We start from the raw sequence: 23,025 nt of genomic DNA, 5'->3' as shown, positions 1-23,025 counted from the left end.
ATTTGCGTAGCTTGGGTCAAGTGCGTCATGATAGCGTAAGAAACGACACGTTCCGTCCACGAAAAGTGAAGTTACAAGGAATTTAAGTTTTTCATTCTCAAAATCTGGGTAATTTTAACGTCGTTTTTTATATACTTTACATTCGATCGCAGGAACCTTTCCATGTTAGAATGGAAGTTCTGATCACGAACTTTTCAATCATGTACTGAGTATGGTGCAGCGGACTGCAGCACTGCCGTGAGCGTGGGTTAAACTTGTAGCGTTTCCCGGCGCGACGCCAGCGACGCCATAGGCGACGCTGCGACGCTTTGTTTCAATGCATCGTACGTGTTGTTTTTATATCGCGACCATTCATTAAAGTCATGGACGTAGCAGTTAAAAGCTATGCTTTCTTATTTAACCTTATCATTAATGCCAGTACAACATGATAAAACACGGCAAGAACCAAGAACTGGATTTGGAAAAAGTTGGCGTGTTAACAATGCTGCTCTACGATGTATGGCATTTTTTTGTAATCGCAAGCTATCATCAACTCAGTCTTCGCGCCTTTGCAGATACAAAAGCTCCCTTCCTCAATTATCTGTTCCTCGACCTCTTTAACATCGTGTACATCAAAATCAGTGGAACGACTCGAACTTCCCGACGCGACGCTTGGACACGTGACGCCATGTTTGAAGATCTGTCAACTGCCGAGGGACGGCCGAAACACCCGAACGACCCCGAACGAACTTAATCTTGTTTCCTAAATCCGAGAAAACGCGTTCGCAAGTCCCGTTGGTGCTAATGGAGTAGTTAGTAAGGCAAACAGCGGCAAAACACATGGTCCCTTTGATCTCCGCCTAGTTGTGACTCCTTCTCTACTACCTCCATGCTCATGCTAAAGGTATTTTATATGTGTGGTGTTTTATTACTGGTACAGATGCCACCAATGTTGCATACACAGTAATATATTATGCTTGGCCAACTCTTCCATACAGTAGATTTCACTATTTAAAAAAGCAATTTGCTTGACATTTATTGGCATTTTATGCACAAAAAACAGAAAAGCATGGGTCTTGGGACAGCTGCCACATGCATGTAAACCATTTGTCAATGTAGACCTTTCTGCTGTTGATTATCCTCCAGCATATTACATAATACAATATACATTAAACCCATATGTGCAGTAGTGCAGTACCCCTATCAATTAATATAATTTCTTATGCAAATCTAATAGGTTTAGTAAATCCTGAAATTTGGAACATCTGTTAAAATTAAGCCTGGATTCAATTAACTTTGCTGGCCAGTTGAAAATTGTTACTAATGGTGTACCAGATGTTACAATAGGTTTTACATTGAGAGGAGAGACCTTCAACAGAGTGGCTTTTATACTGAGATGTATACACATAAATGAAGCAAAATCTTGTGTTATGTAACCAAATATTTCACATTTAATATGTTTTTTCAACTCTTCATGATTTGAAGATTTGATGTATTTTTTTCAGTCAAATCCCTTGATCCCTGTTATTGACTGAAAGCATTAGACTCACAAAAATATGTAGATGCATTTATAACACCTTCAGTTGTTGCATACATTACATTTATTCTTGTACATGTATTCCTAATTTAATACCATTGATGTTTTGGAATTTAACCCTTTTGGTGAATGTGTTGTGTAATTGCTTCTATCATTTGAAAATATTTAGTTCATTGTGTTTCAACAAGACCTTTTCATGATATATTGTTTTGGAAAATCACCTCCATTTATCATAGTTGCAAAATTGACCTCGGAAATGACATGCAAGAATGATGTAGTTTGAAATGACATGTTACCATAACTACACCCTAGGCTATTGCTGAAGTGACAATCAATTAGTAACAATGGTTACAAAGTTTCTATCAAAGGTTGCTTTTAGATACATTATTTCTAAATGTATGCAACTTGTTAGACACATTGTTTCCAAGTATATATACAACTTGTTAGATACATTGTTTCTAAGTATATACAACTTGTTAGATACATTGTTTCTAAATGTATAAAACCTCTTTCAAATATTGATCAGATACTCTGGCTAATAAGTCAAAGTGCAATGTTTCATGTTTTGGGAGTCTTTCTTTTGTGTGTCAGCAGGAGTGTATGGTGCTACTGTTTTGTAAGATGGTGGTGCTCAGTATCAAAATTGTGTTTTGATGTAGAAACATCTTGCTTTCAGATTTTCAAAACACCTGACATCACTTCTTGGTCTTTTGGCCAGAGGTCCATATATCTTTCTTTTGACTTTGTTGTGTGTACCGATGCATTACTGTCTGCTGTACTGTTCTGTGTCTATGTTTATAGCTATTGTATTATGAATTTTGACCTAGGGTTTTCGGATTATGGATTGGTACAATTGCAATTATTTTACACTGCCAGGGTATACAAATTTTGTGTCTAATGTTAGCATCAATTTGTGTCAACTTAGGAACAAAGCATCCTGCACTGGTTACTAATAAAAACTGACATAATATTGCAACTCTGTTCTAGTTTTAACCTTGAGATTATGATAAACCTGTTGTTTTCAAATTCATGTAGTTGGACCCACACACAGGCAAAGGTGACAGATGTAGAGTTGAGTAACATGTCTCTCTCGTTGGTACCCACTAAAACAAACTGTTTGATGAAAAAAGGATATACTCATTCCTATGCTCACAGGTGATTTCTTTGTTGAAGTGATTTAAAACACAGGTCCTTCTGATTGATATATTTTCTTCCAGCTTTTTGCCATTTTTTTAATCTGTAAATGTGGCTGTCCTGAGGGGCCACCAATCGAGAAGTCATACACAACCATAATTGTTATATATTAATTCTCTAATCACAAATTGAAAGAAAGGCAGTGAAGACAGAGCTGTAGCTTTGAGCATGAAAGACATTTTCATGTCAGTGATATCAAGTCAATCAGTTTTATTTGCTGACGTGTCATAAATTCTTACCTTCAGACAGTTATGGATGGCATTAAGCAAATATTTGATGAAGGCAAAAGGTTAAACAGTATGATAAAATGAGATTTTATGCAGATCAATTTGAATATATCATTCCCGTGAAACGTGCTCACTCACAAGCCACCAAACAGTTTCAAGATGACCCTATTTGTTCCTTGCACCTGGTAAATCAGTTATTTACCTTGAATGATACTGATGTATTGGACCAGATTACATGTCCAGTTATGATAACATTTTCATTCAAATGATCCATCATTTGGCAAAAATGTGGAAGAATATGAAAGAATTAATAGTTTTGAAAGCAGACAGGTTCCTGTGATTGTAACGGTTATCACAAAGTTCACTAGGTATAACTGTATTTGCACATCTTTTCCTAGTGATGAAATGTACTTTTTCTGATGACACAGATATATATTCCTTTAACTGATAGTTTCAACACCAGACTGTGCCTTTGTCACTTGTATTCGGCTTGTGTTTTCACAGTCCCTGGTGTTCCAAACAGTAAGACTGGCACGATACTACAGTTTGATGAATGCCATTCAACTCAACCGTTTGCTATAATTCCATCATCTACCAAGCCTTGCATTCCGTGCAAACTGACATCCGTGGTGTATCTGATAGATGAGGATCCCATACAGGCACTCATTAGTGCCGTCATTGTCCATTGTCATGGCAACATAAATACAGGTATTCAGCATACCCAGGAGTAATTTCTATGAAATGTGCAGGTTGATTTCTGTAATATCTACTTCAGAAATTATTGTTGGTATTTACGGTAATGCCTGTATCATATTTTTATTTCCCTGGGAGAATGATTTTCATCCAGTGAAAACCCCATTAATATCTCATATATTTAATGTCATGGTTTTTACATTTTAAAATTCGCATCCTAAATAAATCTCTTTGCTGTGACAGCTGTCTCACTCTATGCATTGCCAATATCTTTGGACAGCCTGACATAAATGGTCAAGTCTCCCTTTGTCTATTAAGGTATTATTTAAATTTTGAAAGTTGCTAAGTTGAATATTTTACCATACGTTTTGTTACTGTTTGTGGTTTCTACAATTCTTTACTCATGCCTCAGTATGATGAAAATTTGACTCAGCTTTGTCCAGTTGAAATGAAAACAAGCCTAGGAAAACAGCATTGCGATAAGTATAAATCAGACATTGTTATTAGATCATAGTGTTTACAGTAAATTACCACTACATACATACATCTGTTTGGAATTTACCAAGCATAAATTTTAGTCAATATATTACCATCTGATTTATCAGAGTATTTCATGTGGAAGTAAAAATTAATAGGACTATTTGAATAGATTTAAAATGCAATGTATTGATATTATGAGGTTGTTATAAAAATACCACAGAATGCATGAAGATGGTAAATGTTATGGAATGGGCGTTCTATATGGCTATTTGGGGGCATGCAAAATCGTGTTATTTCGATAGAAGAGATATAATAATGTTTAATATTTCACATTTATAATTTCTATAAAGTAGCAGACTTGACATGTTACTTCCATGTCTCTCTTTGTCCAGGTTTAGATTTCACTATTTGGATATGTAAGAACTCAGACTTAATTGCTGTCTTGATGCTTGAACATCACAATGTTTTTGCATATTATTATACATGTACCCTATTTAAATCAATCTACATATATTTCCAATGATAGCCCCCCCCCCCATCCACCCTGACCTCCCCCCCCCCAATCCTTAAATCATGCTTTGTTGTGTGAAGCAAATCCAAATCTACTTCCTCATCACAGTATGTAGTAGTCTCCCTTTTCAAAATTTTGAAATGCTTCCCTCACACTCCTCTGGTGTAATGGGACATCCTTACTCCCTGTCTTCATCCCAACAAATAACACCCCATGGTACTTTTGAAGGTATCAGTAGATAGAATCTTTGCAAGTAAACATAGCAACCTTTTCTGGGTTTTGTAATTTATTCCACAAACATGAAAATGACCATGAATAAATTAACAAAGTATGGAGAAACTTGTTTGCATACTTCAAGGAAATCTCAACTATTTTTAGGTACTGCTTCGGTGTTGTGTAAATATTTTCAAACAAGCAGACATGTAACTTTACAGAATAACAGCCCTGCAATGAAACCATGCAATGTCAACATTTACAGAAAAGATGAAAAAGTAACAAAAAGATTTCAAAAACCTAGGAAGAAATGAGTGATAACATGTACACAACTAGCATCATTCAGAACAACAAATTTGACATCAAGGTTTTCACAAGGCAAAGGTTAATGTACTGTCAACAATTCAGCATCTCAAATATGAAAACATAAAGCTCTTGCGATTCAGTGTGGTATTTGGAATCGGTCAAGGATGACTCTTCTGATAATATTTCACTTTACAGCTCATTGATATGTATATGTCTGTGTAACTAGATTTGTATGGCAACCCTGAGCTTTACCGATGTCAAGGTCTCTCTGTGTGTTTCAGGACAAACCGGTGTCAGCTGGTTGGTTAAGTTAGTTCTATTGACACCAGGAAGTTTGAATAACCATGAGATGTGGGTATAATGGTTTCCATCTCTTGGTTTACATTTGATATAATATTGTACCGCTGAGTGTTTATCAACGTCCCTGACATTTACAGTGGCAAGTTACTGTATTCAACCACTTTAACTTCTTTATTATTTATTTGAAAGCCGTGTTGAAATCTTCAGAGCTGATTTTTTCCAGTAGTGTTTACACTATATAGAAGTTCAATTCTCCTTTCCTGCTAGCCTTCGCCCTATTTCACTGTCATGGTTTGATCTAAAGCCAAGTGTTTTCAGTTTGGTAATATTTCAAAATGGCAAAACAGTGGGTTGTGGGTGAAGGATAGGAATATATACTGTTTTAGTAGGAATGTTAAAGATGCCCTTCTCAATCCCAGGTTCTCGCATTAGCAAATGTGTCAACAGCCCATTAACAGTTTGTCATTCTTTTGTTTTCCATTGAATATTTTATCAAGTAAATAATATTTATATTAGATAAATCTGATAATTGAGCGGGGGCTTTAACTGGACTATATTTGTAAAATAATTTTAAATTACCAACATATATATATATATATATATATATATATATATATATATATATATATATATATATATATATATATATTTATAAAATAACAATGCAAATTACTTCAAGTACAAAGTAATAATATCTTAAGTTTTATGCATCCTGTAATCTTTAGGAGAACTTAAAGGAGTCATAACTCTACACTCTACCTTATATGGTATATGACGTGTTTCCCTTTACTTACAAAATAACAAATACCAAGGCCCACAGTCCCACCACCCATGGCAGGGTGTCTATGCATGGGTGGTTCCAGGAAGCCAGTTCTGAAATCCACATAACAAAGTTTAAACATCAGTAATGCTAATCTAATAAGGTACCAGATACATCAGTACTTTGTCATTTTCATCAGTTCCTCTCTCACATGTCAGCTGACAGAGTAGATTTCCTTGCTTGCTTCAAACTAATGTGACCTGCTCTTCAACAGCTACTACAAATATTGTGTGCAGTGTCAAAGATCACCTGAAAATAAGGAAGCTAATAATTGACAACTTCAATCATAAGTACCTCTCAAGAATAACTCACAGTGCACAGGAAGTTCTGTTTTCACAGAGAACTAAATGTAGTTGTTTTGTCTCAAGTTTTATTGCATCAGTCCAAAACCATATGACATTTGTTTCTTGTCATCGTGCACATAACTTGAAAACTCACACCATCTGTCTCCCTCCCTATGTTTCCGATAAAAAATGCTAATCATGATGTTTATAATAAAGAGCGTACACACCAACTAAATAATTTACAGTATCGTATCAGAAGCAATAGACTGTGCATTATGTATATTGCCAAGAAATGTTGAAAAGAAATAGAATGTATTTTACAGTCTGTGTATTGTGCATGGTAATCTCATAGCGAAGTGGTTGGGAAAGTAGTGAAAGTTAAAAAATAACATTGCACTATTCTATGTTCTATTTTTTTTTGTTGAATGACAAGGACTAGAAAAAAAAAATTTTTTTTTGCTGTCCTTCAGTCAGATTAGTTTAAAGTTTGCATCCGATCTCCATGAGATGTAATCTATCATCGCTTGAAAATAAAATGAGAGGTTTATAACTGTTTGATGTTTTTCTCACACTGTGCTGACATAATATGTAAATACAAACCACAAAAAGTACACTGCAATTTCTGATAGGTACCAACAATTATTGGGAATGTAGGTTCCCTTTTGCACTTTAGGCTGTAAGAAGAAATAGTGACATCAAAGCAGGTCCAATAATCAATATCATGTAAGGTATTGAAGGTCCAATAATCTGTATCATTCAGGATACATTTGTAAGTGAATAATTCACAAGGTCCAATATTCCGTATCATTCATGGTATGAGAATAATTTATCTATTAATCAGTATCATAGAATATAAATAATAATTTACTCGGTCTTTACAAGGTCCAAGAAACAAATGGGAAATAGAAGGAACAATGGGGTCATCATGAACCATTGTTTTGTGGTACCAGGTGTCCGCCATGGGTGAGCCTATGATTCTGGCATTGTACAGCTGTTAAGATTGAACCAACATTACACTTTATAGTGTAATGCAGCAAAACCACCAAATTACTGTTGTAAGTTAAATACTGAAATGGTGAAAAAATCCAAAATGTCTGTGTTATGTGTGGTAAAGATTTGAAGTCAATAGTGTGGTGTGTTCTGTACCTTTGTCTTGTAATACAGAGCAATATGATAAAACCATAGCATGGTTGTGAACACGTTCCTATCCATGTACGTATGTCCAACGTGGCCATTGAAGCAGATGTTACCCATACCCTTGAAAAACATCTAGCTGTAATCAAATTTTATGTTTCAAATTTAAATTTGTATTTCATAAAAGTGTCATACCAGCATTATTGGAAGAGACCATTAAACCCATTTAAATATTTGTATTTTGTTCATAAACTATATTCATACAACAGATGTCAGTGCAATTAGAACAATGGAAATACCCATGAGCTACCGGTAGTTTTGAGGTAGAATGCTTGGCGGGGACAGATAGTCAGACTCTCAAACTTTTCTAAGACATTGTTAGTCCATCACTTTGAAGTTCATGGCTTACTTTTGTGAAAATCGAAAATGTAACTTTTTCCCCTTAGATTAAATCCTGGGATAGTGGCCGTTTTGAACTTCAAATGTTGATGAACACTGGGTAATTTGTTTTGTGCCTAATTTGGCACAGTGATCCAAGATTTGATTATGGACTTTGAGAGGACTGGTTTCCTAGCTTGGAGTTTCAGTTAAAGTTTAAACCTTTCAATTTCAGAGGCGTGTACTATAATCTTAATTTGAATGTCCCAATCATTTATAGCATGATTTGTTTGTGGAAAGAACATGTAGCAGTGTGATTGGATCTTCATGGTAGATATGCCAAATGATCATGCCTTGTGATCGTCTGGTGTATTTTAAATCTCAACAGATTACATTAATGTTGGAAAAGGGTAATTCTAGATTTGAACTGCCATTTCGTGCTTATCAGTCATTTAAATGCACTGTTATGGTCAAAGATCCCTAACTGCTCTATGGCTACAAAACAGCTGATGCCTAGCGCATAGCTGTAGAACACTTCACATTTGTATGTTACTAATTGTCATGGTAAGAAATGTAAATTGCCTGTGGCATATAAAGAGATTGCTGATGGAATCCGCCTAATCAAAGGAAGTGTTCCCTAGATTACATTGAGTAACTCTGCCATTGCCTGACCACACATTTGTGTAATGGAATTTCACCATTACAAGTCACAATCAATCTGTTACAAACAAAATCCCATTTATCTCAATTTATCACATTGTATCAGAGATGCTTTGTTCATGTGATCGACTTCTTAACTAACCCCTCCACTTCTGATATAGCCTATCATAATATGACAGTTAAAGCAGGCAGGGAGACCACTTTTCATGTAGTTTCTTTGTTTGTTGATTGTATTCAGGATTAGAGGGGAGCATGGAATTATTAAAACCTTCAACAGGTTGCTGTTTACTGAAAGCAGTTGAAATATCGTGACTATGTCTCTGTCAAAGATTTCATAACATGTTAGTCCAAAGAGCATATGTCTGAACTGATTGAATGTGTAATTTGCAGTTATGTTGAAATTAATCATATTATTCACCTATATATCATTTCAACAACATGTTCCCTTGTGTAGTTGCATCATGTGGTCTGTTTTGCATGGTTTGGGATGTCCTCATCTATGTTCACCAATGACACCCTGCTCCATCTGATGAAGTTCTGTATGTTTTCATGCATATAACATCCAAACTAAAGATGTGTTGCATGTTAGAACATACATCTAAAAGGTTGCTAGACTTTATACAATGTCTTTCTTCCTCATACACACATGTGTAATAATTTATGTTTGTATGAAAGTCCTTCCAAGATAAGTTAATGCCCACAGTGTCTATATAAATGCAATGTGTCAGGGAAAAGGGATAATGCAAAATAAAATTTCTGACAGAACATCTGACAGAGAAGAGTCTGTAAGCCTAAGGGAATGGTTTTACCACTGTATGGTAAGTTGTTTTAGTTCATTGAAGAGCTGTCGTCATGATGAAATAACATTAGTGTCACTCACAATTGAACTGTGAGAGCTTTACTTGGTGATCTGTTCCGTATAATAATGTAGTTTCTGATACATCAGAATGTTATGAACTCATGTGAACGTGATATGAAAGCCAAATAAGATTCTCTCTCTCTCTCTCTCTCTCTCTCTCTCTCTCTCTCTCTCTCTCTCTCTCTCTCTCTGATTTACATTCTTATGTAAATAAAGTTTAGTGTGTTTGAATTCTTGTGTTGCCATTCGAATAGCATGTCTCTCCAAGACTTTCTAGTTCCTCTTTCTGCATGTGGTGCTCGTTTCAAACACACAAAAGTATTGGGATATTTCGTGTGTGTATGTTTCTTGAAATCACCAACCTGTACCAGCCGCTTTGCATATACAGAGATTGTACCATGTGAAAAGTGATATGGGGAATTTCAGGGAACCCTCTTGCAAATGCACACCGCAGATCAAACAGAATTGTTTGAGCTAATGGTACATACATCTGTTCATACAAAAATAGAGGCATTTTCATTATTGAAATATATATATCACATGAAATTCTTTTGAGTAAATTTAATTGAGTGAAGGTCTATCAATCCTTCTTTTCTAATAATCTCTTGGTTGTACTTGTTCCAGACGTGTTTCCCGGAAAAACACTTATATACCTGTATTATTGCAATCTTTACCTTGATTTAAAAATGGTTGCATGCATTTTTAAGTGGAGTGTAAACCTATTATGTGGACTTGTTTTTGTTTCTTTCTTCATGATAGCAGAAACCTGGTCTTGAATTGCAGTTTGTCAAAATATAGAGCCTTTGTTTGTATATTCCATTTTACAATGTATTGAGAAACTTTTGTTTTCTGCATTTTGTTCAGTGCAGCCAAATTCAGTATGTCTTTCTTGGATCAATTTTGAAAAAAGTATATATCATTAATTTTTTTTGGAACAAGTTTTAATTTTCATAATCAGTTGCCATGCACATTTTGATCCACTTTGAGCAGACATATTTATGTTTGCACTCCAATGTTAGGAAAGGATCAACCTTTTGAACTAGTATTTACAACAGTAATTGCCCAAGCCTTGGGCCGTTTACTTCCTTGTATGCCACCAGAGTTCTAGGAATCAGCCATAGCTGGAAACTCATCTCATATTACTCTCAGTATTGTTGGCAGGCTAGGTTTGAAAGGTACAGTACACAACTGTATAGCCAACAGGTACTGTAGTTTGTAAAGAAAAAATTGTTAAGGCACTTAGTACCCGCCTGGAAATTGAAAGAATCCAACTGCTCAAACTTTCCGTATGGAAACTGTAAACCGTTCCCTTTTGACATCAAGAATTTAAATTCAGAGTCAGCGTGCACAATTTTCATTTGGAGAAACAAATGACCTTAATATCTACTGACACTTAAAATTCAAAATGGCCACCATTCCTGTGTTCAATGAATCAATGTGAATTTTTTTACCCCATAATCTTCAAAATGAGCCCCAGAAATGGTAGCTGAAAAGAGTATTGTAAAAGTTTGAGAGTCTGAATATCTGTGCCAAAAGTATATTCTACCATTACCTTAAGATGTAAAAGAAATGAAGTAAAATTGACCTTCAAGATGAGTTATATGTTGTAAAAATGAGCCTGTCAATTCTTGCCTCATTGCTGTTCAAGCAGTATTCAGAAAATAACACTGAAACCTTGGAATGCTTTGCATTTTCTAATTGCTGTGAATGGCACAACATAGTGATATGCTGGTTTGTCTGATATTAAAGAGAAATCACACATTGTTAGTGACTATTCTTCTTAGGTAAATTGTGCATCATGTTTTTCTTGGAAATCGGGGTTTTCTGAAGTAAACTTTTGTCCAATAAATGATACATGGTGTATTCATTATGAATAGGACATTTAATGCATGTAAGAATCAAAACAAACAATGGAAAATTGCATTAATATTGAAAATATGGAAAAGCAAATATTCTGCCATAGGATAGATACTGTGTTATCATTGAATTAATGATGCATGGCATGGAAGAGGACGCCATTATTTCTTGAAAAAGACAGGGAAGTGATATATGATTGATTACCACTGTAATTGTTGTTTAGTCAATAATATATGTCTTGATAATCCCTAGATATACTCTCCTTCATTTAAATGTAATTTCCGATGTGATTGTTGAAGTTATTATCCCCAGGATTGAATTGAAACGTGTCTTCTGGAGTTAATGGTTGCCATGGCAATTCCTTGTAAAAATTGATGAATGTATTAGAGTGTGATCAGTGATGGAGAACAATTACTAATTTCAAGCAATCACCAGATGTCTTCACCAAATTTATGATCACGTATTCTTTGCATTAGTAATATGTGTTTTATTTTGCTAAGTGATATATGCCCATATATTAGTCCTGTTTGCCAGGCATTTTACAGAAATGGACTTACAATATCTTGTGTTCAAATGCCTGCATTTATTTCAGAGACAGTCCCTGTAAATTTCTGACTGCAGTTATTTCTGATTAACACCTGCATAACCACCTAGAAATATTTCATTCATATTTCACGTTATATATATATATATATATATATATATAATATATATATATATATATATATATATATATATATATATATATATTAATTATTTGTAGATGGTGGTCTTAATCTGCCAATCGAAAATAACATATATCTCATCTAATATCAGGCAATGTTTAATATGATGTTCAAAATATCTCTCAACTAGTTCAGTCTAATATGCGACGGAAATATTGAGTTTTGATTCAGTCATGCGTAATTAATTTCACTCAAGTTAATTGGAGCTTCATAGGAAACGTTTCTAATGATGTTCCTACTTATTAAAATTTTGATAATCAAAATACTATGTTTTTGTGATGTTTTAGGTATCTCAATAGATGAAACCCACATTTCAAATTACTCTGACACGAATGCAGTCCACTTGAGACTGTGCTTTGTATGTCAAGGACCAAAGATTGCAATTGTCTCCTTGTGTATATAGCTGCAATTTTCTGCCAACGGTAGAGGGATTATTGTCAAGTTGGCGCCAGTACGGTAATTATATCAGAGCATTTATGTATGTGTTCAAGGTGTGTCAGGATGTTGCAATTCATGTTATGTGTTTCCTAACATATGTATAACTATTTTACAGAACTATCCCTAGTACTACGTATGTTTTTGTTGCGTTACAGTGCTGCACGGCAACTTTTAATATCTGTATTAGACATATACCGCAGATGGCCCTTCCCTGAATTAAATACTGTAAATTAAAAAAAATGACTAGTAAAAGATAAATTTAGATTACTTTTAATGAAAAAGTGCGCAAACAACTGAAAATATGACTTAATTAGATGTAATACAGTCGTGCCTACTAAACAGACATATTTAAGAAATTGGACCAGCAACTATGGTTATATGGGCCGCTTTTCCTGTAAACAGTGTCTGCTATTTCTAATAATTATTTTCACTGTCAGGAGATAGATAATAGTTAATTGTAAATGGACATTTTCAAAATAAATGTTACAAGAATAGGACTGGCTTCATTTGTAATTAAAAATGTAACACAATGTGTGCACCACCCAGGGATACATGTAACAAGACTTATAAAAATAGAATGTTAATCAAAGAATTATCCAGTTTATACTTAGATTAAATTGAGTTTTAAAATAGACCCTAATGTCGTGTATGGCCAGCATGATGAATAAGCTTACCTGGTATTAGTATCAAACCATACATGATACATACATGAGTTTTAGCCAACATATCTGTGATACATTGGTCATAGACAGTCACTTACATGCAAAGTATGGATTGTTTTAACCCTTTCACCACCATGGTTTGGCCCAAACCTATTGTTATCACTGGTGATTATTGACCTATTGACAGGGGTTTTGGGATGGACAGGCTACATGTATTGGAAGAAATTTGCCTTTTGCATTAATCTTTCATTTTAAAAGGAAGTGGTCAAAATTTCAAAAAATTTAAAATGGTGGCTGTACTGAAACTGGTGACCGCAACCAAGGCAGCTTCATAGACATACAATGGTATGCATGATAGCATTTTTTATTGCATACCATATGCTGAGTATATATACACAAGCAAACAGAACCATATAATAGATTTGATGAATCGTGCATGTCGGTATTGCAGAGTCATCTCCTCTGCAATAATCCACAGTACTTTACATTGTCAGGAACAATACCAGTGAGTCAAGTATCCGTAAATCTTTGCAAAATGTTCATGATTTAGTGATGATTTAGAAAAATGATGGATGTCTTTGAAATATTGAAATGGTTATAATCAAGAAGATTAGCACCTAAGCGTTGTTATATGGTAAATATTGACATAGAGTGACGTATGTGATCATATTGTTTGGAATAATTATCATTTATTTATCAGTGGATTTACTTGAGAGATGTTGAGACATGATCTGATGTTGTACTTTCTCATAGTCACTCCTCCATGTTGACATGTACAATGTAAAAGTACATGTAAATGTAACAACTCACCAAGGCGCATCAAACAAAATCTCATGATACAGCCTCCAGGCTTTGCTCTTTCATTTCAAAGAAGCAAATGATATCAAAGTCGTGCCGTAATTGGACATTGAGCCAAGAATGAGGCATCACTCAGCCACTGAACAGACACATATTTCATATACTGGGTTTTCATTGTCTTGGTCATAACACTTGCTTATGACATGCCTGTATTATGTTGTGAAAGTTTCAATGGCCACAGAATAAAAAGCAAATTTCAAATACTTTAATAAAAGTGGGAAAATGCATGAATAAATGTAAAAAATTAATCATAATGAGTTATGACAATGTGTCCTCTGATAATGATTGCATTATGATCTAGTCTGCTTTTCGAATTAACTGAAGTATTTTGAAGAATTCATGGTAATATTTTTAAATTAATGACTGCATTCTGAGTTGCATTAACTACTTACGAAGCAAAAAATTAAACAGAAACTTCTTGGGTCAATCCACATTATTTATATGTATATATGATGGGTTTTAGTAGACCACAATTTAAACAGAGGAATGAGTAAAGATGTAATGTCTTGTTGCTGTTGATGTGATCTCTTGCTGGTCGTGAGAATGGAGTCTTGGATGTTGTAGGACAATTATTCTTTGTGAATGTATGGAAACTTGCATAGTGGTTGAATATCCGCCATTTATCTTCCCAGTCTCTCATTGAAACGACTTTTCAAATCCTTGGTCATATTAAAGCTAGAGACTTGTCTAGATTGCAAGTTCTTAGTTGAGAGGAGTTCAAACTCATTTACCCTTAGGCAGCAACACTTAATGTCTAAACAGGAATTGATCTCATCTAGCCTGTTATTGCAGCGTGTCATCTTAAAATTTGCATATATATTTTTAATATGAAAACTAGGTAATATAAAACCTCTGCCAATGCGTTTGGGAAGTCTATCAAAGATTTATTGTAATACAATACTTTTGTGTAAAGTGATGTCAGTGTATTAGAAGACGTGACAGGTTACATCAGGGTACGTGTGGTTATATAGCTGAGGCAAGTTATAGCTACCTGGGGTATTAATTCACTGAAATGCTTTCAGTGGCAGCATTTGATTTGGGCCGTGAGTGGTGAGTCATGAGTCTTCATTTCAAGTGACGCACCACTGCAGGGATTGCGATAAGATCGCAATATTATTTGTGTAACTAATGCATGGGCATTGCCGATGTTGCATTAGGCAATAACCTCTCTTCCAGTTGCAATATTGTAATGAATGTTGTGAATTAAAGAGATGGGTAGCAATTACTGTGATCTTGGAGATTTCAAATTTACTCCTCTCAGTCGTAGGAAATTAATTATGTAAGGAGTCATTTGTACAATGCATCTTCAGCCGCATCTAGGTCATCAATAATTCTACTCCAGAATTGACTGTTTATGCTGTAACATACCCATGTGACCATGAACTTGTGATACGGAGTATAAAACAACATATTACACTAAGCTACAATGCATCCACTGTCTTTCATTTGAATGTTGAGTGTGTGACAGCTTTTACATCAAAGTGTTACACTGGGGTACAGATGAGGTGATGTTGCCAGCAGTAGTGAAGCTTTTCAGCTCTGTAATAATCTTCTGTCCATCTGCCACTTTTGTAGCAACATGTTATTATCGCTAGATGACAAATGAATAGATTTTCAGTTAATGTGTTTACACTGGAGTTGAAAGCAATGTACTTTTGTATCAAAAACTCAAACAGTACACGCCTACACTAACAACAGCGCCCTCTACTGCTGGAATTTTAAAAATATTGTTGGGTACAGTGTAGAGCCCGTATGTGTTTGCATTTATAGTGTTTTGCAATTATTAATTTTTTTCCTGCAATTTTTACAATAGCACAGAACAGTTGATGTACTATGGGCATTATGAATAAGATATTATTTTTCATAATGGTGACAGCATTCATGAATTAAGCAGTGAGTTTCTAAATCAGATTATCAAAGTGCTCAGTAAAGTACAAATGAGGTGAACTCATTGAAGGCACATCCATTCAATGATATCCAATCAAATCTATTTTCCATGATGCTGTCATTACCATATTGTTGTTGTTCAGTTGAAATTTTCAAGAGCTCTTACTGCCGCTAAATTTGTACAAACTAGATTTCACTCAAACTGTCAGCTGTATTGAAGACTTCCACTTCAGTACATTTGTGTTTGCTTTCTATTTATAACCAAGACTGTTTTCATACCAATTGAAAAGCTGATTATTTTTGTGATAAACAGATAAACAGAGTGTTGGTGACATTACTTTTGATATTATTCTCCACCATCTTTGGTCTTAAATGTACTCTCTTCAGTGTTCATAATGAAGTGAGGTTAACACTTATCCTGCCAAGTTCATACCGGTATGTCACAATAAGGTCAAGTTGGTTAAGAACCAGTTTGATGTAACCTGTCATATTACATGTAGTGGCATTTTAGTAAGGACTACAACATTTAGATTCTCCTGAAAACATAAATGCTGTAAACATGAATTTTTAGTGACTTAACCTTGAACTTAACATGCCAAGTAAGTGAAAATACACCTAGGCTTTTGTGCAGTACTACCATTTACTGACTAGGCTTTGGTGCAGTACTACCATTTACTGACTAGGCTTTGGTGCAGTACTACCATTTACTGACTAGGCTTTTGTGCAATTCTACCATTTACTGACTAGGCTTTTGTGCAGTACTACCATTTACTGACTAGGCTTTGGTGCAGTACTACCATTTACTGACTAGGCTTTTGTGCAATACTACCATTTACTGACTAGGCTTTGGTGCAGTACTACCATTTACTGACTAGGCTTTGGTGCAGTACTACCATTTACTGACTAGGCTTTGGTGCAATTCTACCATTTACTGACTAGGCTTTGTGCAGTACTACCATTTACTGACTAGGCTTTGGTGCAGTACTACCATTTACTGACTAGGCTTTGGTGCAATTCTACCATTTACTGACTAGGCTTTGGTGCAATTCTACCATTTACTGACTAGGCTTTGGTGCAATACTACCATTTACTGACTAGGCTTTGGTGCAGTACTACCATTTACTGACTAGGCTTTGGTGCAATACTACCATTTACTGACTAGGCTTTGGTGCAGTACTACCATTTACTGACTAGGCTTTGTGCAGTACTACCATTTACTGACTAGGCTTTGGTGCAATTCTACCATTTACTGACTAGGCTTTGGTGCAATACTACCATTTACTGACTAGGCTTTGGTGCAGTACTACCATTTACTGACTAGGCTTTGGTGCAGTACTACCATTTACTGACTAGGCTTTGGTGCAGTACTACCATTTACTGACTAGGCTTTGGTGCAGTACTACCATTTACTGACTAGGCTTTGGTGCAGTACTACCATTTACTGACTAGGCTTTGGTGCAGTACTACCATTTACTGACTAGGCTTTGGTGCAATTCTACCATTTACTGACTAGGCTTTGGTGCAGTACTACCATTTACTGACTAGGCTTTGGTGCAATACTACCATTTACTGACTAGGCTTTGGTGCAGTACTACCATTTACTGACTAGGCTTTGGTGCAATACTACCATTTACTGACTAGGCTTTGGTGCAATACTACCATTTACTGACTAGGCTTTGGTGCAGTACTACCATTTACTGACTAGGCTTTGGTGCAGTACTACCATTTACTGACTAGGCTTTGGTGCAGTACTACCATTTACTGACTAGGCTTTGGTGCAATTCTACCATTTACTGACTAGGCTTTGGTGCAATTCTACCATTTACTGACTAGGCTTTGGTGCAATTCTACCATTTACTGACTAGGCTTTGGTGCAATTCTACCATTTACTGACTAGGCTTTGGTGCAATTCTACCATTTACTGACTAGGCTTTGGTGCAATTCTACCATTTACTGACTAGGCTTTGGTGCAATTCTACCATTTACTGACTAGGCTTTGGTGCAATTCTACCATTTACTGACTAGGCTTTGGTGTAGTAATACCATTTACTGACTAGGCTTTGTGCAGTACTACCATTTACTGACTAGGCTTTGTGCAGTACTACCATTTACTGACTAGGCTTTGTGCAGTACTATAGGGTTATTCACAAAATACGGCACCTATGGACTCGGGCTCAATGAGTTAGGTATTGGACTCGCCTTCGGCTCGTCCAATATGTCACTCACTGAGCCGAGTCCATACAGGGCCGTATTTTGTGTATAACCCTATTATTATACACCTCCCTCCATTAATCGTCCGTATAAACTATTCTATGGTAAATTTTGAGGGATGCGGCACTTTTAGATATTGTTATTTTTCTCATTGATAACTCTAACATCATCACAAATTTTGCTTGTGGATTTGAGATGAAAGAGTTAGTAGTTGCCTAGCCAGTTGATGGTCGCAACTTTCAAAGTCTGTTCATGAAAATAGATCTACTTACAAAAGCATACTTGTGTTTCACAAAACAGGAGGTAGAGGATCATTTACTAACCGTAGGGGCCAGAGAACAAGCAATAGTAAGGCACCAAAATTACTGACTCTTTGAGTTGTATGATTTTCTGTATGCATGTCATGGGCTGGTTTATAGTATCCTGCACAGGACTTTGATCATAGCTTGAATCATGCATAATTTATTCAGTATAAAAACTCAAAGTTCTAAACTGCCAAATGTAAATGTTTGGAATCATGCATGAATAACTTATGCTTGGTGCAAATTTGGACTGGCAGATGAACAAAAATTTTTAGGGATGGAATCCCTTCGAAGGGCAAGTAGCTCTAACTTCTGATTATTTTTTTCACTGTTTTTGTTTTGTATGTCAATTGCAAGTTCTTGTTCTACTCCCCACAACATGTAGAATGACTCACTATTAAGCTTTTTCAACAGTTTCAATGTGTAAATGCACTGATATTGTTTACATCTGAATTCTAGTCTCGACCAGAAATCTCTTGTAAACAATAACAATGCAGTCTACAGGCTGAGTACACATACAGACTGAGTTGACAAGCTGAATACTTGGTATCTTAAGCTGTGGGGAGTAGAACAGAAACTGTAGTTAACATCGGAAACAAAAAAGTGAAAGAAAATCATCAAAAGTTACAGCTACAAGCCTTTGAAATTGATTGGCAGTTTAGACAGAGTTTTCAATATTACCAAGTAAGATATTGTCAAGATATCTATGTGGCATGCTTATGGACAACTCAGAAAGCCAGTGATTGTTAAAGATGGTACCTTGTAACATTGCATGTCAATGTTTTGTTAAAGTCATAGTAAACCACAGCTTTTGCAATCCAAAGTAGAGGGCGTACATTCATCAGTAGCATGCATGTCATGTTGATGACAAATCAGTGGTGCCAAGTGTTGGTCCATCAGTTCATAGATAGCATGTAGTTTTCACTGCTCATGTGATCATGTGATATTGAGTTGAGCTACACCCCCTAGCATGCTTCCCATTCGACAATTCAGAAGTCAGTTGTTACCAAGGTGATGTCCTTTGACCTTGTATGATCTTTCTCCGAGTTAGCCACCCACAGCCAAGCATGAGCTTTTTGATCAATTGTAGTCTTGATAAAAAGTTTTTTTTAAAAATGTGGAGTAAGCAAGACCTTTTATTCAATAGTTTTGAGTGCCATTGCATTATAGCAAACAATAAAAAAATGAAGCATTGTTTTTCCTAGATTGATAATATTTTCAGCTGCATCTGCTTTAACTGTAGTGACTACAAGTTCATAGGGAGGGAGGTTGATTCAGGAAAAGTGGAGAATGATGCCAGTTCTGATAAACTCACATACTACTCCTTTATAGTTATTACATACTGGTTCAATGGCGTTTATTGTTTGTGGATTTGAAAGAAACAAGACCAATTAATAAAGACTCTGGCTAATGTGTGTGAATGTTTTTATAGGCAGTGCTGCCTTCCATTCTACAGAACACTTGTGTCAGATATTTTGTGCCAGTAGAGGAATGTTATTCAGCAATGCAATAATTTAATATTATTTACCTGCTGTTTTGAACTAGTCAAGTAAAAGAGAATTCTAGATACTATTGAAGCAGCAGTTATGTTATTAACTGAAGAACAAGTTAGTGTTTATCACCAGCCTGTATTTGCAATCTAAACCTAGCGTCTATGTCTAAACCAACATGATTGCAGAAGGTTCATTACACCTTGAATGCTTGAGTTTTATGTTATGCTAAGTGAATACATGCGTAGTGAATACGGCCCATTAGTGAGTGAATGGTATCTTTAGTGTAAAGATGTCATCAACAACTATTCCCATAATGGCCACACTGAAATCCATAATCTTATGTGACATACATTGTATGATGCCGATATTACTCAATGAGTGCAGTTCATTTGTGCTGTGGACTTGTTCTGAAGCCATGGCAACTTAAAAACAGTGAACCATGTTGACACTAGTAAGGGAATTACTGTCAACCTTGGGCTTCATGTACCGCGTGTATTATTACAAAAAATATCAGCCTCGTACATTCTATTCTTGTTCAAATAATTAGTAAGTGGCACTTCCATAATAATAATTATAAAAATAGAAATTGCCAAGTATTCTTGCTTGGAATCCCTGCAAGTATTCTCAAGCATTTACGTACTTACTTGACAAGAGAATGTCATTGCTGTTATCATACACAAAACAATGTGTTGAAGTACAATAGTGCTGGGACCTGGCACAAGTTGTGTTGAAATCTTATTTTACTGCAACCATGGTTAAATGTATCAAGACGGCATATCCAACACTGCTTGTTATTTTTATCATTTTTTACCTCTCATGATACAGGGACTATTATTGTTTACCTCTTTCATGATACAGGGACTATTTCTGTTTGACCCATTTACAGGGGGACTAACAAATGTTAATATCCCATCTTGTCTTGCAGAGTGAGGGAGGAGTCACATGGTACAAGATGCCGAGACCACAGGGAGTGACACCCCCTGAGGAGAAATGGAAACTTGTTCATCTGTTTCAGAGGATACAGTCATACAAAGATGAGAATGGAAGGCAGCTGTCAGAATCCTTGCAGAAATCACCCACCCAGAAAGTATGTATGCAAAAATTGAAGATAGCTTTGCTTTGCTCTGTGTTCAATCGGCACTGCTGTCTTCATCTTACTGTCTGTCTGTGCTTGTTGATTTGTCAGTATTGTGTACAGAAAAATAATACTACACAGAGCAATCTATTTTTGAAAATTAAGATTACATTTCTGTATCAAAGATACCATTATGTAGAAATCTAACAAGTAAGAGTTAAATTCAATCAAAATCCCAGACATTTTCTGAGTGCCTGTTGAGGTAAAAAGGATTCATTTGTGGAAAGAAAGCTCCATGCAAGGCATTATGATTACGTTTGCTTATTTATAAAGCCTTATAGACATGATGTCATTGTATTGTAGCTTGGTTTGATTTCCACTGATAACAGCAACTAATACTGAGAATGAGATATCGTGTCTCCAAATTACATGTAATAATATCAGCACTGATATTTATGTCATCAGATTGCTCTTGCAAATATGTAATAGCTGATCTGTAATCATGCATTGATATCTTGTCCCGCATCATCCTTTTGAATTGATATGCAGTAGTGCACTTTAAAGTAATTTCTTCTATTAAAATGGAACATATTCTGTAGTAAAATAGTTGTGATGATCTGATGATAACTGGGATGTCTTTAGACTAATAGGAAATGTGACGATGTAATTTCTCAGAATTTTCTTCATTTAGGAATAGTATTCGTTAAATTGCTACTTTCTCTCAGTAATCTTTTTTGTGAGCATTCTTTATTCTGTGAACAAAAAAGTCATAGGTTTTTTAAAAGCCCTGTAAATGTGACTTTTGACATTTTCTTCATTATTTCCACATTCAAATTCCCAATGTACAGCTGTTTCAAAATAGATGTTACAACACATGGTTGACAAATAGGTCTTGTGATGTCATCTAATTCTCCACAGTGATGGTGCTATCTAAGCATTTGCATTCTGCATTTTCAAGCTGAATACTGAGTATTTCACCATGCTTCAGGGAGTAGACCAAGAAATTTAAGTTGGTCCATAAAAGCTGAAGAACGATATGAAAGTTATTGTAACTTCACATGGGAATTCAGTCAGCTTCATGTACAGTAACTAAGCATTGATTGTCACTGAGGGTATTTCAAAAAAGTCCAATCAAACAGTCTGGTGCTACAGACATTCTATGAATAAACCTTTATGCATCTTTATATTCAAACTTGTAATGACCTCATAATATTACATATATGCCTTGAAAGTGAAAGACTTAAACATCTGCTCAAACTTTCCTTAATGAAACTTTCAACCATTCTTTTTGAAAATCAAGAATAACAAGAGTCACCTTGCAAGTTTTTGTACCAGATTATAAACAAAGTACCTTGAATTTACCAAATTTCAATTCAAAATGGCTGCCAGCCCTGTGTAACTCTATCGAAGAAAAAATGAAATTTCTGATTTTCAGAAAAATAAGAAGATGAAAATGTTATGTACTCAAAGAGCTTGAAAATGAGCCTATACAAGTGGTAGATTGGAAAAGTATTGTAAAAACTAAGTAAAATATATGTTCCCGAATATCTGTTCCCAAATATCTATCTGATGAATTCTACCTCTAGCAAAAGAATTTGAAACTATGTTTGTATCCAAAATGATGTCAACTTAGTGTCACTACCCTTTCAATCTATGCTGTTTGCCCATAGGAGAACCCAGAATACCACAAGCTAGTGAATAGGCCTATAGATTTCAGTGGAATCATTATAAAGATGCAAAAAGAACAGTACAACTCAGTGGAGGAAATGATAGAAGATCTTTTACTGCTTTTCAACAACACTGTCAAAGTTTTCAAACCTTACACACAAATTTATAAGGTAAGTGAAGTTTTGTTAGTCATCAAATGTGTTCACAAACTTGTTGCAATGTTGATCTGTTGGCTTATCATCTTGTGACATTGGACCTACCATATCTCAAAATT

At 35.4% G+C, this 23,025-nt stretch overlaps 1 protein-coding gene across 7 annotated transcripts in view; it reads left to right on the top strand.

Annotated features, from left to right (window-relative positions):
* LOC139129131 (protein polybromo-1-like) overlaps window positions 1-23,025 on the top strand; it is a 97,337-nt gene that overhangs the window by 59,085 nt on the left and 15,227 nt on the right. For 6 of the 7 annotated variants that reach the window (XM_070694847.1, XM_070694855.1, XM_070694859.1 and 3 more), the window contains 2 exons: window positions 20,934-21,095; window positions 22,754-22,921. In XM_070694847.1, coding sequence (XP_070550948.1) covers window positions 20,961-21,095; window positions 22,754-22,921 — 303 coding nt within the window. In that variant the 5' untranslated portion in view covers window positions 20,934-20,960. Of the gene's footprint in view, window positions 1-12,444; window positions 12,614-20,933; window positions 21,096-22,753; window positions 22,922-23,025 lie in introns of all 7 variants that reach the window. The other variant, XM_070694874.1, reaches the window with a different exon arrangement.

Source organism: Ptychodera flava, chromosome 1 (assembly GCF_041260155.1).
Source record: "Ptychodera flava strain L36383 chromosome 1, AS_Pfla_20210202, whole genome shotgun sequence".
NCBI classification, from domain to species: Eukaryota; Metazoa; Hemichordata; class Enteropneusta; family Ptychoderidae; genus Ptychodera; species Ptychodera flava.
This window is presented reverse-complemented; position numbering and strand designations above follow the sequence as displayed.